We start from the raw sequence: 14117 nt of genomic DNA, 5'->3' as shown, positions 1-14117 counted from the left end.
AGGAACCAGTAAGTTCTGCAAGAAAAGATAAGGCCCATACCAGCAACATCAAAACTGGGAAACCTGTTCTCAAAATTATGGTGAAAAGGTTGGAGATTGAACGAAAATTTCTATCAATTTATGCTTTTCATGTTCAAGGAATTGAATATTCCCTTTGTTCTTTTGAATAAGTAAAGGAGCAATTTTGGCGCTGAAAAAAGCCAAGAGCTGCTTTAACTTTCCTACTTGCGCTTTAAATTTCTGTTACTCAACGGCCTCTTTTTCCTTTTTCCCCCTTCAAAGCCTCCTGCTTTTCTTTCTTCAAGGTTCATTTTTCTTCAGTCATTAACCCACCCACAGCTGAGAAACACCATTCTTGTATATCATTTCAGAAAAGCAGGGAAGGGAAAGAAAAGGTGAAAGGGAGAAAGAAAAAGAGTAAAGCCCTTCATGGTTGTCTTCCTCCCATTCTCCAAATACACCGGTCTGTTATAAAGGCCACACTCTACTGCAACTCTGCAAGTTTACTTTCTTTGCTTCCTTATGTTTTTGTAAGTCTTTTCTTGATTCCTATCTATCTAGACCTCATTGCTCTGGATAATTCCTCACCAGTTCACCTGTTCCCATCTTCAAAGAGGAGGAAGAAGAGAATGTCTTCACTTTTTGCTCTAGCATTCATTCCCTTTCTTGTTACCCATGCTGTTGCTTCATCTTCATCCTGTTCAAGCGATGCTTCTGCTCTCTTGGCTCTGAAACATGGCTTTGTCAAACCTGACCCAGCATTGAGCAGCTGGGATGAATCCACATGTAGTTCAGTTTGTTCATGGGTGGGAATCCAGTGTGAATTCGGCCGGGTGGTCAGTCTTGACATATCAAATTTCAACCTTTCAGGTTCTGTGTCACCAGCAATATCTGGCTTAGTTCGAGTGATCAACATCTCCCTTGCTGGAAATGGTTTCTCCGGCTTGCTTCCTGCTGAAATCGGCTTGCTTATGGAGCTGCGGTTGCTGAACTTATCCAACAATGTATTCAGCGGGATTGTTCAGTGGGATTTCTCTCAAATGAAGAATTTGGAGGTTTTAGATGCTTATGACAACAACCTTACTGGTTTACTTCCATCGGGTATTTCTAATGCTTCAAGTTTGCGGTACCTCGACCTTGGTGGGAATTATTTTCATGGAAATATTCCTCCAATTTATGGTGGCTTTAGCCAATTGGCGTACCTATCACTAGCAGGCAATGATCTTCATGGAAGAATACCAGGTGAGCTAGGAAACTTGACAGGTCTCAAGCAACTGTATTTAGGTTACTACAATGAATTCGAGGGAGGCATACCTGAGGAGCTTGGTAATTTAGTCAATCTTTTTCACCTTGATCTTTCCAGTTGTGGCTTGGAAGGAGAGATCCCAGCTCAATTAGGAAATTTGCAATTGCTTGACACAGTTTTTCTTCAGACCAATTTTCTGTCTGGTCCAATTCCGAGTCAGCTAGGAAACTTAACCAGGTTGGTATCTCTGGACCTCTCAAACAATGCACTTAGTGGTGAGATCCCGAAAGAGTTTCATAAGCTCACAGAACTTAGTCTTCTTAATCTATTCATCAATAGATTGGGCGGATCGATACCCGGTTTCCTTGCTGAATTGCCCAACTTGGAAACTTTGGCCCTGTGGGAGAACAACTTCACAGGAGTGATTCCACAGAAATTAGGGCAGAAAGGGAAGATCCAAAGACTTGACCTCTCTAGTAACAAGCTTACTGGGTTGATACCCGATGGTCTCTGTTCTGATAACCATTTAAGAGTATTGATTCTGCTGAAAAACTTCCTATTTGGCCCAATACCAGAAAGTCTAGGGAGGTGTCTAAGCCTTAGCAGAGTAAGGATGGAAGAGAATTACTTGAATGGAAGTATTCCTCCTGGTTTTCTTTACTTGCCTGAGCTAACTTTGGTGGAGTTGCAGAACAATTATCTCACTGGAGCTCTTTCTGAGAACCACGACACCTTGACAGGGACCATGCCCACCAAATTGAGTCAACTGAATCTCTCCAACAACTGTCTTTCTGGTGGCCTGCCATCCTCCATTGCAAATTTTTCGTCTCTGCAGATGCTCATACTAAGAAACAACAAATTTTCAGGGGAAATTCCAGCAGAAATTGGCGAACTAAGTCACGTGCTAAAGATTGATCTCAGCAAAAACTTCTTTACAGGAATGATCCCACCTGAGATCGGCAATTGCTCCATGCTTAACTATCTAGACCTCAGCCAGAATCAGCTCATAGGCCAAATTCCACCAGATATTTGCAGAGTCACAGTCCTTAACTATCTAAATGTGTCACACAACCATCTTAGTCAATCCATACCCAGATTAATTGGATCAATGAGAAGCCTCACAGTTGCTGATTTTTCCTTCAACAATTTCTCCGGAAACATACCGGAGACAGGCCAGTTTGCATACTTCAATGTCACTTCCTTCGCAGGGAACCCCTTGTTATGTGGATCAGTCCTCAACCCTTGTAATTTAACATCAGTCTCAGTAAGGCCTAGCCATGTCGTCAGGGATTTCAAGTTGATGGTTGCACTTGGCCTGCTGATCATCTCATTTGTCTTCGCCATTGGTGCCATCATTGGAGCCAGAGCTCTTCGAAGAAGAAAAACTCTTAAATGGAAGTTAACGGCATTCCAGAAACTTGAATTCACTGTGGAGAACATACTCGAATGCCTAAACGACTCCAACATAATTGGGAGAGGAGGGTCAGGAGTTGTTTACTATGGTACAATGCCCAACGGTGAAGAGATAGCAGTGAAAAGGCTAATGAATATTGGTAGTCAAAATGATCATGGATTTACTGCTGAGATTAAAACCTTGGGTAACATCAGGCACAGAAACATAGTCAGATTGCTAGCATTCTGCTCTAACAAGGAGACCAATCTTCTAATATATGAGTACATGTCCAAAGGGAGTCTGGGTGAAGCCTTACATGGGAAAGGGGGGGCCTTCCTGGGTTGGCAACTGAGATATAAAATTGCTATGGAATCAGCTCAAGGCCTAAGCTATCTGCATCATGATTGTTCGCCCCTCATAATCCACAGAGATGTGAAGTCCAACAATATACTGTTGGACTCAAACTTTGAAGCCCATGTTGCGGACTTTGGGCTAGCCAAGTTCCTGCGTGATGGTGGAACGCTGGAGAGCATGTCTGCAGTTGTTGGTTCATATGGCTACATTGCTCCAGGTACTCTCTTTCTCTCTGATGAAGGGATAGAATAATTTCAGTTGGTCGCTTTTGACGTTGCCTTTATCGTCAGAGTATCATTAACATTCATAACTATACTTTCTAGTAGTGGCCATGGTGTTTCCTCTACAATCTTCTAGCTCTATCAGTCATGAGAAACTTCTCCCATGCTAAAAGAAAGAACAACAGAGGCAAACAGTTTGTGACGTTGATCACAACTTCAGTGATTGCAAGGAGCTGCTCTCTGTGTGTACCAAAGAAAATCTAATTCCATTAGGGATCTCAGTAATTAATCAAGTAAAAAGAGAAGTTAATAATCAAATAGTTGGGAGAACAGGAACTGCTGAAATTTTCTTCTGGTTTCAGCATTCTCCTTCTATGGTTAGTAAGATCAACGTGGTTGTCCTTATTCAAATGGAGTTTCCCACCCCCCACCTAGTAAACTCATCAAAACGAGGCAAACTCATCAAAACGAGGCCCTTGTCTTTGACAATATTAGTAAGATTAACGAGATTATTCCTCTTCATTGGAGACCTAGGTGCCACACAGGATTCAGGTCAGCAGAATACTGTGCTGCTGACACCGGAACCCTGTCAAAAGCAGGTCTATAAGAGACCGCGCTCACACCTTCAAATGATTTGGAAATTAGAGCCTGTTTCTGGGTTTTGGTGAAAGATCACTTTATGTCTCAAACATCAGATATGCGCTTCCCTCTTTAGACATCACGGTTTCCCAGGCACCTCCATTCTTTCTTTTAGTCATTGAGATTACTTTTCTTAAAGACTCCTTAATCTCTTTTGTTTCAGAAATCGTATAAGATGTGCAGATTTTTTCGATTACTTTGCAATATAACCATGACTTTTCTTTGTTGATTTCCACATGAGAATTATATCTGCATTAAATGGGGTGCCACCAAGTTCATGAACTCATTCGACATCAACTGTTCAACTGTCAGTTGTCGAGAGGACAGAGTATGGTAACTTCATTACCAATTTCATGAACTTGACGGCAGTAGTACTCCGTTTATTGACTGCCCTACTTAGTGTAGAATAGACCAAATTTCATGAACTCCCAATCTGAAATCTATCCGTCTAGCATCAGAAGATGAGGGCTGGCTGGATTTTATGAATTTGGCCATGACAATAATTTCCACTAATTGCAAGTGCATAAAAGGGCCCGGAGTTCAGGAATTTGCAGAAAAAATGGACTTTCAAGACCTTGGTATGGTTCACTTCCTTGATTGGTTTCGTTTGTTGATGCAGAGTATGCTTACACACTGAAGATCGACGAAAAGAGCGACGTGTACAGCTTTGGCGTCGTCCTCCTGGAGCTCATCACAGGGCGTCGGCCGGTGGGAGAGTTTGGAGATGGCGTGGACATCGTTCAGTGGGCCAAGATGGCAACAGACTGCAGCAAGGAACAGGTTATGAACATTGTCGATCAGAGGCTTGGTCAAGTGCCCGAGGAAGAGGCCAAGCATGTGTTCTTCATCGCCATGCTCTGCCTCCAAGAGCACAGTGTGGAGAGACCAACAATGAGAGAGGTCGTGCAGATGATCTCTGAGCGTCCCCCGAAGAGGATCCACCCTTAGCCTTTTTTTTTTTCCTTTTTCTCACACTTCCAGACAAAAAAAAAATCCGAGATTTTCTCCGTTTCTTATGCATGCTCCTGGCTTTTGTGCCCAATCAAACAAAGCAATTGTTTAGCATCAGCCAAGATTACTCGGGTTTGATACTTGAGTATGCACCAGCAAGTTGCCTGCATTGCTGCAGAACAAACTAGAAGCATTATATATATAAGATCATCTTGATAAGTTTGTGATGTTAATTTTTCATAGATTTGTTGGTAGAAAAAAATCTTCTTCCTTATCATATTCAGAATGAAAAATACTCAATTGAAATATGAAATTTAGCCTAATTTCTCATATAACTGAGTGAAAAGAGAAAAAATCCTAAAAAAAAAAGAAACTATCAACATTCTTTGAAAAGCTGAACGATTTGTGTGTGTCCGAGCACTACTGAATAGATTTTTTGCATATAATAAATGTAAACTCTATGAGATTCTAAGTGAGTGAGAGGATTATCTCACCAATTGGTAGGGTTGCACAAAAAAAATTATGCTCATGCTCGACTTGCCTATAAATGAGTTGAGTTCGAGCTTATAAATATACTCAAATGAGTCGAGTTTCAAGAACTCGACTTGCACCGGTACTCTATATAATATTGTCAAAACCGGTTCACAAGTTACACAAGTTAAACGAGTTACACGAGTTAAACTAGTTAATGCGTGCACGAGTTAACACCTAAATGAGTTAACCGAGTCTATTTCGAGCTCGATTTTGTGTAGTCAGTCCAACTTGAGCTTGTTACAAGGAGTTCGGCTGGAGTTAGCTTGAGCTCGAGGTCGACTCGGCTCGTGTGCAACCCTACCAATTGGGAGAGAACTAAAGCACCTCTATTTTCCATTGCTCCCAAAATTCAAAGTTATATTAGTACCAAGTAGCCAGATTTTTGTGTACTTCAAGTTGCATGTAGGACATGCTCTCCTTACTATATAAGACCATAGTTTACAACAGATTCGAACTAGAGACATACCTTCAACTTGTTCCAAGCACACTTATTTGACCTATGCTCAAAGTTTAAAGTAATGGTGGTACCAGGTAGCGAGATTCGCAGCATAAATTCTATGAGATTGACTTCATTTATTTTTTATTGTTATTGTTATGGGGTTGTAGCTTTATATGTTTTTAATTAACCTAAACCCATATATTTGACTTTTTATTTAATTTAAATAAAAAAAAAAGGTCATGCTGAACCTGACTAGTTCATATTTAAATTAACTTAAAGCTGAACAAAAAAGAACGCTTCATCCCATGGCAAAAAAATGAAGCTAAAGTAATGTGTTGGTCCGTACAACACTTTGTGAATCCATTTTTGTTTGTAGGTTAAATAATGAGAAAGTATGTTATTTTGGGCTTCTAGGATTTTCTTAGAAACGAAATTGTCTAAGGCCTACCAGTTGCTCATACACATTTACAATACGGATATCAGGATCCCAATTCTTTGACTTGATCCAATAATTAAACATATTTAACCTACAAGTTCACTATTTGCTTTTCATTTTTATCATAAAAAAACACAGTCCTTGGTCTTAGAGAAAAATGGATTATGTGACATAAAAACCTTGATTTATGTCCAATTTCAGTAGTTGGAAATCTAGTCTACAGCAATCAATCACACAGGTAGGAATTAGAAAAAAGATTATTAGTTAATTAGGTGGGAAGTGGGTGGAGTTAGAACTTTTTTTTTTTTCCGCAAAGGGCTGAACTATAGTTTCAAACCTTTAAACTAATTTTTTCATAATTCATAAGTAAAAGTTTCATTTTTTTTTTAAATTAGAGGGAGGACCATGGCCTTTGCCGCCCCTGCCTTGGCCGTTGTTGATTATAAGTACATGAGTCATTTTGGAAAAAAAAAAAATCCAAACCATGAAATGTGCACCGAGATCTATTGTGATCTTAAATCACTTAAATCACTAGAAAATGGTCTACACTAAGTCAACATAGCTTTTCATGTGCTACATTGAGGCCACAGTTTGACTCTCAAACTCACAAAAGCTTGATTATAGCTCAACATGTACAGTGATAGTGATATGCAAGTTGAAGTATAACATAGATGTCATCTCGAGACACCTACGATAGGCTTGATACCCTGAGAAGATGAAAGAAAGAGTAGGGGTTCCAATGCGCGTCTCAATGATAGAATACTCATCCTCATGCTTATTCCAAAAGTTTTCAATACCACACAAAATATTTGATAAAATAACTATAAATGGATAAACAACAAATCACTGCTCAGATTTTAAAAGTCACAAAATTATGCAATGCCATATTGTTTTTTTATCTTTAACAAAAGTATTTTTATCATTCTATATAAAGAACTAGTGTTTTATTTTAGTAGGTTGTCCTCTGAGTTTGTTTTTTAACAAGTTTTTTTTAGATACCTTTTTATAATTTTTCCAGGCAAGATTACGGAAATAAAAATTTATTATCTGGATCAGATTTTAAAAAGACCCGAGCTTATGATACTTGAACACATCGAATCAAACCGTGTGCACGCTCTTATCCGAACTTCTAACTCATTAAACCTTCATTTTCGGTCAGATCAGTTCGGATCAGGCATAATCGGCATATCGAATCCAAATAAAAAACAGCCACACTCCTTACAGAGGACTCGCTCAAACTTTTTTTTTTTTTTTTTACCAGATCTAGCATCACCACATATATCCGAGATCCAGATAGAACCCTAGAATATCTTTCCGGATCGTCTCAGTCATGGATCCAAATCTTGCGTGGCCCGTATCTTAGTCCAGATGCAACCCGGAGAAAAATAGTTATGTCAAGGGCATTTACGTAAGCGAGCAAAACCCTAAAGCCCAGAGAAGCTTAGGGTTTCATCCATTTCAGCCCTTATATCTGATAGAAGAAGAGCGGTCGAGCCCTTTTCTTCGAGAGAGTGAGAGGGAGAGAGAGCGAGAGAGGGTGGGATGTCTCACCGGAAGTTCGAGCACCCGAGGCACGGGTCCCTGGGTTTCCTCCCGAGGAAGAGGTCGACTCGCCACCGCGGCAAAGGTGATGAATTGGAAGAATCCTGATCAGTTCGTGTGTTCTTCTTTTCTGTATTGTTGCTGCCGTTATTTTTTCTGTTTTATTCTTGCATTCGTGATCTGTATATGCTGAATCGACGATCTGGTCACTGCAAAGCGCAAAATATGCGGTTCTGAATTCAATGCTTCTTTTTTGCGAATTTGTGTTTACTTTCGTGCTGTTTCTCATGGCCATGTGAAATGATTGATGTCGTGGTCCTTTGGGCTTGTCCTTGCACTTTGATGATTCATGGTTCGAATTCTTAGAAGCTTCCGGCGCCATTTTAGGGAGGCGGTAGGTTTGGTCTGCCGCGTGGTGCTGGAATCGTAGCTTAGGCTTGCTTTGGTCGACTCCAGTGGAGGATTGGATTTTGAGTTTCGTTTGTTGTCATGCGTATGCAAAGTAGAATAGGGTCGGTGATTCTTATGTTGGATTGTTTCATGTCGAACATTATGCGTCGTGAGGTGTAGATCGAGAATGGTGGGTGATCTGAGATTTTGGGATGAAGGGACCTGCCGAAGTTGATTATCTCTTGTTATCTTATTCATCTCGGATATGCTCTTGGTTCGTTCGGCTTCCTGAAGTTCTAGTTTCTCTTCCCATGTGGGGTAATGCAGTATAATCCAGCCTATGTTTAGTCTACGAACCTATGTTCGGCTATGCCAATTGTTTTAATCTACTGAGATGTTCTGTTAGACGCCCTCTCTATCTTCTCGTCCAATCCTTCCTCCTGCAGTGTAGAATGAACTTCTGTAGGCTTTAACCATATGGACGACGGTCATCATCATGTTAACACTCCAGATGCTTCTGTCTATTTAAAGTGGGCAATGCAGATGACTGGGGAATAGAAGTGAATGGCAACGAACTTCCTTTGAGGACACTTGGAAGATTCGGTGTCTTGCTACTGATATGTTGTCTAAATAGATCATCTGATGGCTTCCTGAGGTAGGTTTTGAAACGAGAAAGTATCACCATTATATTTTCCAGCAGCGCTACGTGTGTGTGACTGAATCTTCTTTAACAAAAACAGTCACTTTTGCACTTTGCTAACTTACTATGTTTATCTTGGCTGCTAGCCTACTACCTAAACAGCTAAACTAGATAGTAGATATTACACTTATAGTCAATAGCTATTTTTTTTGCGTGTGTAAAACTGGGTGGGGAGGTGGTGGATTCATGTCTTTAGATATCTTTTTGTCAGCACAGTCTCTTTTGGTGTAAATTGTTGTTTGTTTTCAAGTTTCAACTTCTTTCCTATTGTTCGACATCTTTGACTTTGATTAATTGCTGTACCGTCCTGTTATGTATTCAATTTGACTTCTGGTTTTCATAATCTATGTTAAATATCAGCTCCTGAAAATGCTTTTATTTCTTCCTCTTTTTTATTTTTATGCATTTTCATGAATATCTAAATGGTCAAATATCGTGACAATATTGTTGAAAACAAGCTAACTGACAAATTAGGAATTACTGAAAAATTTGTCGAAATGAAATTTAGAAGATATTTTTTCCAGCCATGATTAAGGTCATTTAAACTTTTTTTGGTTCCTTTGACATTTTAATGACAAGTTCGAATTTCTGTCAATGTTTTTGTAGGGAACTTTGCAGAAGGTTCACATTTGCATAGGTTTTATATTTTTTTCTGCATTTTATATTTTTGGTCCTGGGATTTTCTTGAGAATAACAGATTTTCTGAATCTCTGATTAATATTTAAGGAAAGCCTTGCCGAAAGCAATTTGTGACAATAGTTTTCTGTTTTAATGCCTGCAGTTTGTTTCCTCAGTTTTGGCTCCTGGACTATGCGTTATAGTTGTCATTGCAACCAAACTGTTTCTTGCTCTTATTGGACTACCTCCTTCCCCTCTCCTTTCGTCCTCTTTCCTGTAATGTGCATAATATCTCTTTAGTTATGGAGCAATTTGTTGATTATTATTTTTTTGGTTTGTAAGCTATTTGTCCTTTCTTGTTTTCCTTGATGCTTGATGCCAAAGTAGCTATAGTTCTTTATTCTTTGTTTATCTTCAATCAAATCTAATACTGGCTTCAAGGTGGACGTAACAGATTTCCTTGTTTATGTTTGTCTATATGTATTTATTTTGTCTGCAAAATTGGTCATTGATATTAGTCTCTGTATCATAATGTGCCTCAGTGAAGTCTTTCCCGAGAGATGATCCAAGCAAACCATGCCGCCTCACAGCCTTCCTTGGATACAAGGCTGGAATGACCCACATTGTCAGGGATGTCGACAAGCCTGGATCAAGTAAGCTGATTAATCATCAAGCATCTCACCTTATTCTTTCTGTTTTTAGCCGTTGAAATTTTTCCTGATGATAAAGCTCAATTTCCATGCTTCTTTGTTGGTACCTATCATGGTTTTGTCACCTTATTTTTTATGGAATTAAATTTCTTCTATGTTTTTGGTTTAATTATTGAGCTTTTTGACATTATCAAGATGTTCATGCTCTCAAGCTGGCCGACTATAAGATTGGTGGTCCTTGAAGGTGGTGTTAGTATGACCAATGTTATCCGTATCGTACGATACGAACGCGTATCGTACGATACGTATCGTATAGGTCAAGAAAACCTATACGATACGCTGTTTAAAGACGATATGCGTCTGTATCGTACACGTATCGCACGATACGTGCGATACGGGGGCCGTATCGTACGATACGGGCGATACACCCCCGTATCGTACGATACGGGTTAAAACACAAAATTTTTTATTTTTTAAAGTTTAAATACTCCTCCCTCTCTCTCTTCTTGTATTTAAAGACTCCAAGAGACGTAGGAGGGAGAGATTTTGCACATTTTCATCAAAAATAACCAAGGATTCATCGATTTGGAAAATATTATCGTTAAATCATGAAAGATGATAAGTTGATAACTATATGTTTTGAACTTATAAAATTGTGATGTAATATAAGTCCTAAAACTCAAAGTCCTAAGACTCAAAGTCTTAAGATTCTATAAAATTTTCAAGTTTAAAATTGTGATGGATGCTTATTATGTTATTTTGAATATCTAATTTCTAATTTATGAATGCGTTGTTGACACACATGAATGTTCCTTATGTATGATGATCTTTTTTATATTTGAATATATTTTTCTTGATTTCTGATTTTTTGTTTATTTTTTCAGATTTTTAATAATTTTTCTCTATTTTTCTGATTTTTAAATATTTTTTAAAATTAAAAAATTAATTTTACGATACGTTACGTTTACGATACGTTACGATACAGCGTATAGGTCAGCCCGACCGATACGCGATACGCTACGCCTTTTATAACTTTGAGTATGACAATTGAGGGCAACTGGGTGCTTAGTTGTTGCAGGTGTAGCCTTGGTGCCTAGAGAGGCCATTTTTGACCCAGACCAACTAAACCTTCAATTATATCTTCAATTATGCATCAAATCAGAAAATCATGATTAAATGGTTAGATAAAGAACTTTTTGACTTGGAATAATAGAGCTAATGACTAAAATCTTTACTTGGTTTGCTAATAAAGTATAAACAGTACAATATTTATTTTTCAGATTGGTAGAATTAGTGTTCCAATTAGATCATCTTGTCTAAGCAGTATATGAACTGTAGCATGAACTAAAATATTTCTTCTAGAACTGCGTTCAGATTGAGGTTCAGGTACATGATCTCATCAGCCAATTTTTTTTTTACATATGCTAGATTCATCTGACACATCTGACAAGTTTGCAAATATCCTAGCCAGTCACTTGCATCCTATCGCACAAAATTTTTCTCCTTGCTTTGCAATGTATGGATTCTGTACTCATTTTCTTTGTTTTTTCCAATCTGCTTTGTTCTTTTTTGCTGTTTAATCTGAGTTAGGAACTTGTTTTCTATTAAGTTCTGGCGTTCCTCTTGTGAAAATCCATTTTGAAGGTTTTGCCCAAAAAAAATCTTTGAAGGACAAAATGATTTGTGGATCCCTAGAAAATTTTTTTTCAAGGATTCAATTTGCAAGGATGGGTTGTGTCCACCAGCTTCCATCTATCTTCTGATTCCTGTTCCAATCTTTTTGTTGGCTGCCAGACCAGAGCCTGTCGAAAGATCCAGCTTATTTCTCTCATTTTTTATGTTTTATGCTGGCCCATGGGTTACAGAATCAAGCGGCTGTAATTTCTTATGAGACTTTGTTCTTGTGCCAGAGCTTCACAAGAAGGAAACATGCGAGGCTGTGACAGTCATTGAAACACCTCCAATGATTGTTGTTGGGGTTGTTGGTTACATCAAGACACCACGCGGGCTCCGGACTCTAAACACAGTTTGGGCTCAGCATTTGAGCGAAGAGGTGAGGAGGAGGTTCTATAAGAACTGGTACAAGTCCAAGAAGAAGGCATTCACAAAGTACTCCAAGAAATACGAGAATGATACAGGGAAAAAGGAAATCGAGGCTGAGCTAGAGAAAATGAAAAAGTATGCATCAGTTGTTCGTGTCCTAGCCCACACACAGGTGAAAACTTTGGCTTCCTCATATTTTATCTTTTGTTTGCTTTTAATGGATTTTATTCATTTCTACTCGTATCCATGTTAAACTAGGTAGCTGAGGTTATGAAATGGTCTAATTGGAAGTTATGTATCTTGTGTGGTGATCCTGCAGATAAGAAAAATGAAGGGTCTGAAGCAGAAGAAAGCTCACTTGATGGAGATTCAGGTGAACGGTGGAACAGTGGCAGAGAAGGTTGATTATGCCTACAAGTTCTTTGAGAAGCAAATCCCTGTGGATGCTGTCTTCCAAAAGGATGAGATGATTGACATAATTGGTGTGACCAAGGGTAAGGGGTATGAGGGTGTTGTCACTCGCTGGGGCGTCACCCGCCTGCCACGCAAGACCCACCGTGGGCTTCGTAAGGTAGCTTGTATTGGTGCTTGGCATCCAGCTAGGGTGTCCTTCACTGTTGCCAGGGCTGGACAAAATGGATATCACCATCGTACAGAATTGAACAAGAAGATCTACAAACTTGGGAAGAACGGGCAAGAATCACATTCTGGAGCAACAGAGTTTGATAGGTTAGTGATTTTTACATCTGTTGTACCTATAGTTCTCATTTTCTTTCTTAGTAGGTTTGGTGGGATTTTCTTTCTCATTTAAGATTAGAGTTGGATCTTGTGCTGCTGATAATTACCCGCGAACAATGTATGTCTCTGATTCTCTTCACTGTGGACAGGACTGAGAAAGACATCACCCCCATGGGAGGGTTCCCCCACTATGGTGTGGTGAAGGACGACTACATCCTCATCAAGGGATGCTGTGTTGGTCCTAAGAAGCGCGTTGTGACCCTCCGTCAATCTCTGCTGAAGCAAACCTCCCGGGTTGCCATGGAGGAAATCAAGCTGAAATTCATTGATACCTCATCCAAGTTCGGCCATGGTCGTTTCCAGACTACACAGGAGAAGGCCAGGTTCTATGGGCGGCTGAAAGCGTAAGGGACGCAAACATGGTAGTCCTTTTCGTTGAGGTTTCGGTTTTTTCAGTTGAGATATATATTCTCGTTTTCCATTGCAAGCAGGACATTCTTCGCTTGAAATTATGTTTTTTGGTAGCGACAGCAGATTTTGTTTTAGTTCTGAGATACATTTTTGTCTTCTATATGTTATTAGGCTGGACTTCTATGCATTGTGTTGCACCGAATGGTTTGGTCTTTAGTTTCCGATATATATATTCTTCTGGATTATGAATTTCATAAGCTCGCTTTGCTTTCTGTATCAAGAATGAGACTCCCACCGAAAGGAACTGGAAACACACACGCACACTCTCTCTCTCTCTCTCTCGCTCTCCCCCCTCCTCTCTCTTTTGAATCAGATTCGCGCCATTGAAGTGCTTGGGACGAAAGCTCTTAGAGTCTTGGAATTTAAAACGCTGTCATAACGACAAGGTTTGCAGATCCAAATTTCTTCTGTTTTCTTTCTGCCGTATAATGGTAAATTGTGTTTTTTGACTGATATTCCAAAGAAAGAAGGTATTGTCATCAATGGATCCGCTTTAAATCGGATATTTACTATGTCCGATTTTTCAACATCTTTGGATTAGAATAGGATTTGAATGCGGATAAACAAATTAATGCCATATTAGAATCCGACTCTAAACATGGAAACCGATCCGAAGTTTATTTTTAAAACATAGGGGATAAACATAAATGAAAGCGGACATTCGAATTGGAATTTATATATCTGAATCCGAATTTATCTTTAAAGTTCTTATAAATACCCAAATTCCCATGCATTACCTAAAATCAGAGTTT

At 39.2% G+C, this 14117-nt stretch overlaps 2 protein-coding genes across 2 annotated transcripts; both read left to right on the top strand.

Annotated features, from left to right (window-relative positions):
* The first annotated feature begins 175 nt into the window (after window positions 1–175).
* On the top strand, window positions 176–5023 carry LOC116259198 (leucine-rich repeat receptor-like serine/threonine-protein kinase BAM1). Its single transcript, XM_031636888.2, has 2 exons — window positions 176–3210; window positions 4473–5023. The coding sequence occupies exons 1-2, from the start codon at window positions 630–632 to the stop codon at window positions 4799–4801; spliced, it is 2910 nt and encodes a 969-aa protein (XP_031492748.1). The 5' UTR covers window positions 176–629; the 3' UTR covers window positions 4802–5023.
* A 2655-nt stretch (window positions 5024–7678) lies between these two features.
* LOC116259205 (60S ribosomal protein L3) lies at window positions 7679–13562 on the top strand. Its single transcript, XM_031636901.2, has 5 exons — window positions 7679–7840; window positions 10006–10116; window positions 12024–12328; window positions 12476–12885; window positions 13044–13562. The coding sequence occupies exons 1-5, from the start codon at window positions 7756–7758 to the stop codon at window positions 13300–13302; spliced, it is 1170 nt and encodes a 389-aa protein (XP_031492761.1). The 5' UTR covers window positions 7679–7755; the 3' UTR covers window positions 13303–13562.
* Window positions 13563–14117: the final 555 nt, after the last annotated feature.

Source organism: Nymphaea colorata, chromosome 1 (genome assembly GCF_008831285.2).
Source record: "Nymphaea colorata isolate Beijing-Zhang1983 chromosome 1, ASM883128v2, whole genome shotgun sequence".
Classification (NCBI taxonomy): Eukaryota; Viridiplantae; Streptophyta; class Magnoliopsida; order Nymphaeales; family Nymphaeaceae; genus Nymphaea; species Nymphaea colorata.
This window is presented reverse-complemented; position numbering and strand designations above follow the sequence as displayed.

What these genes read in the sequence shown, in the direction of transcription:
- LOC116259198 (XM_031636888.2), top strand. Translation starts at nt 630, where the DNA reads ATGTCTTCACTTTTTGCTCTAGCATTCATTCCCTTTCTTGTTACCCAT. An exon ending in ATATGGCTACATTGCTCCAG is followed by an intron (nt 3,211 to 4,472) that starts GTACTCTCTTTC and finishes TTGTTGATGCAG; the next exon opens with AGTATGCTTACACACTGAAG.
- LOC116259205 (XM_031636901.2), top strand. Translation starts at nt 7,756, where the DNA reads ATGTCTCACCGGAAGTTCGAGCACCCGAGGCACGGGTCCCTGGGTTTC. An exon ending in TGTCGACAAGCCTGGATCAA is followed by an intron (nt 10,117 to 12,023) that starts GTAAGCTGATTA and finishes TTCTTGTGCCAG; the next exon opens with AGCTTCACAAGAAGGAAACA. An exon ending in GTGTCCTAGCCCACACACAG is followed by an intron (nt 12,329 to 12,475) that starts GTGAAAACTTTG and finishes GTGATCCTGCAG; the next exon opens with ATAAGAAAAATGAAGGGTCT.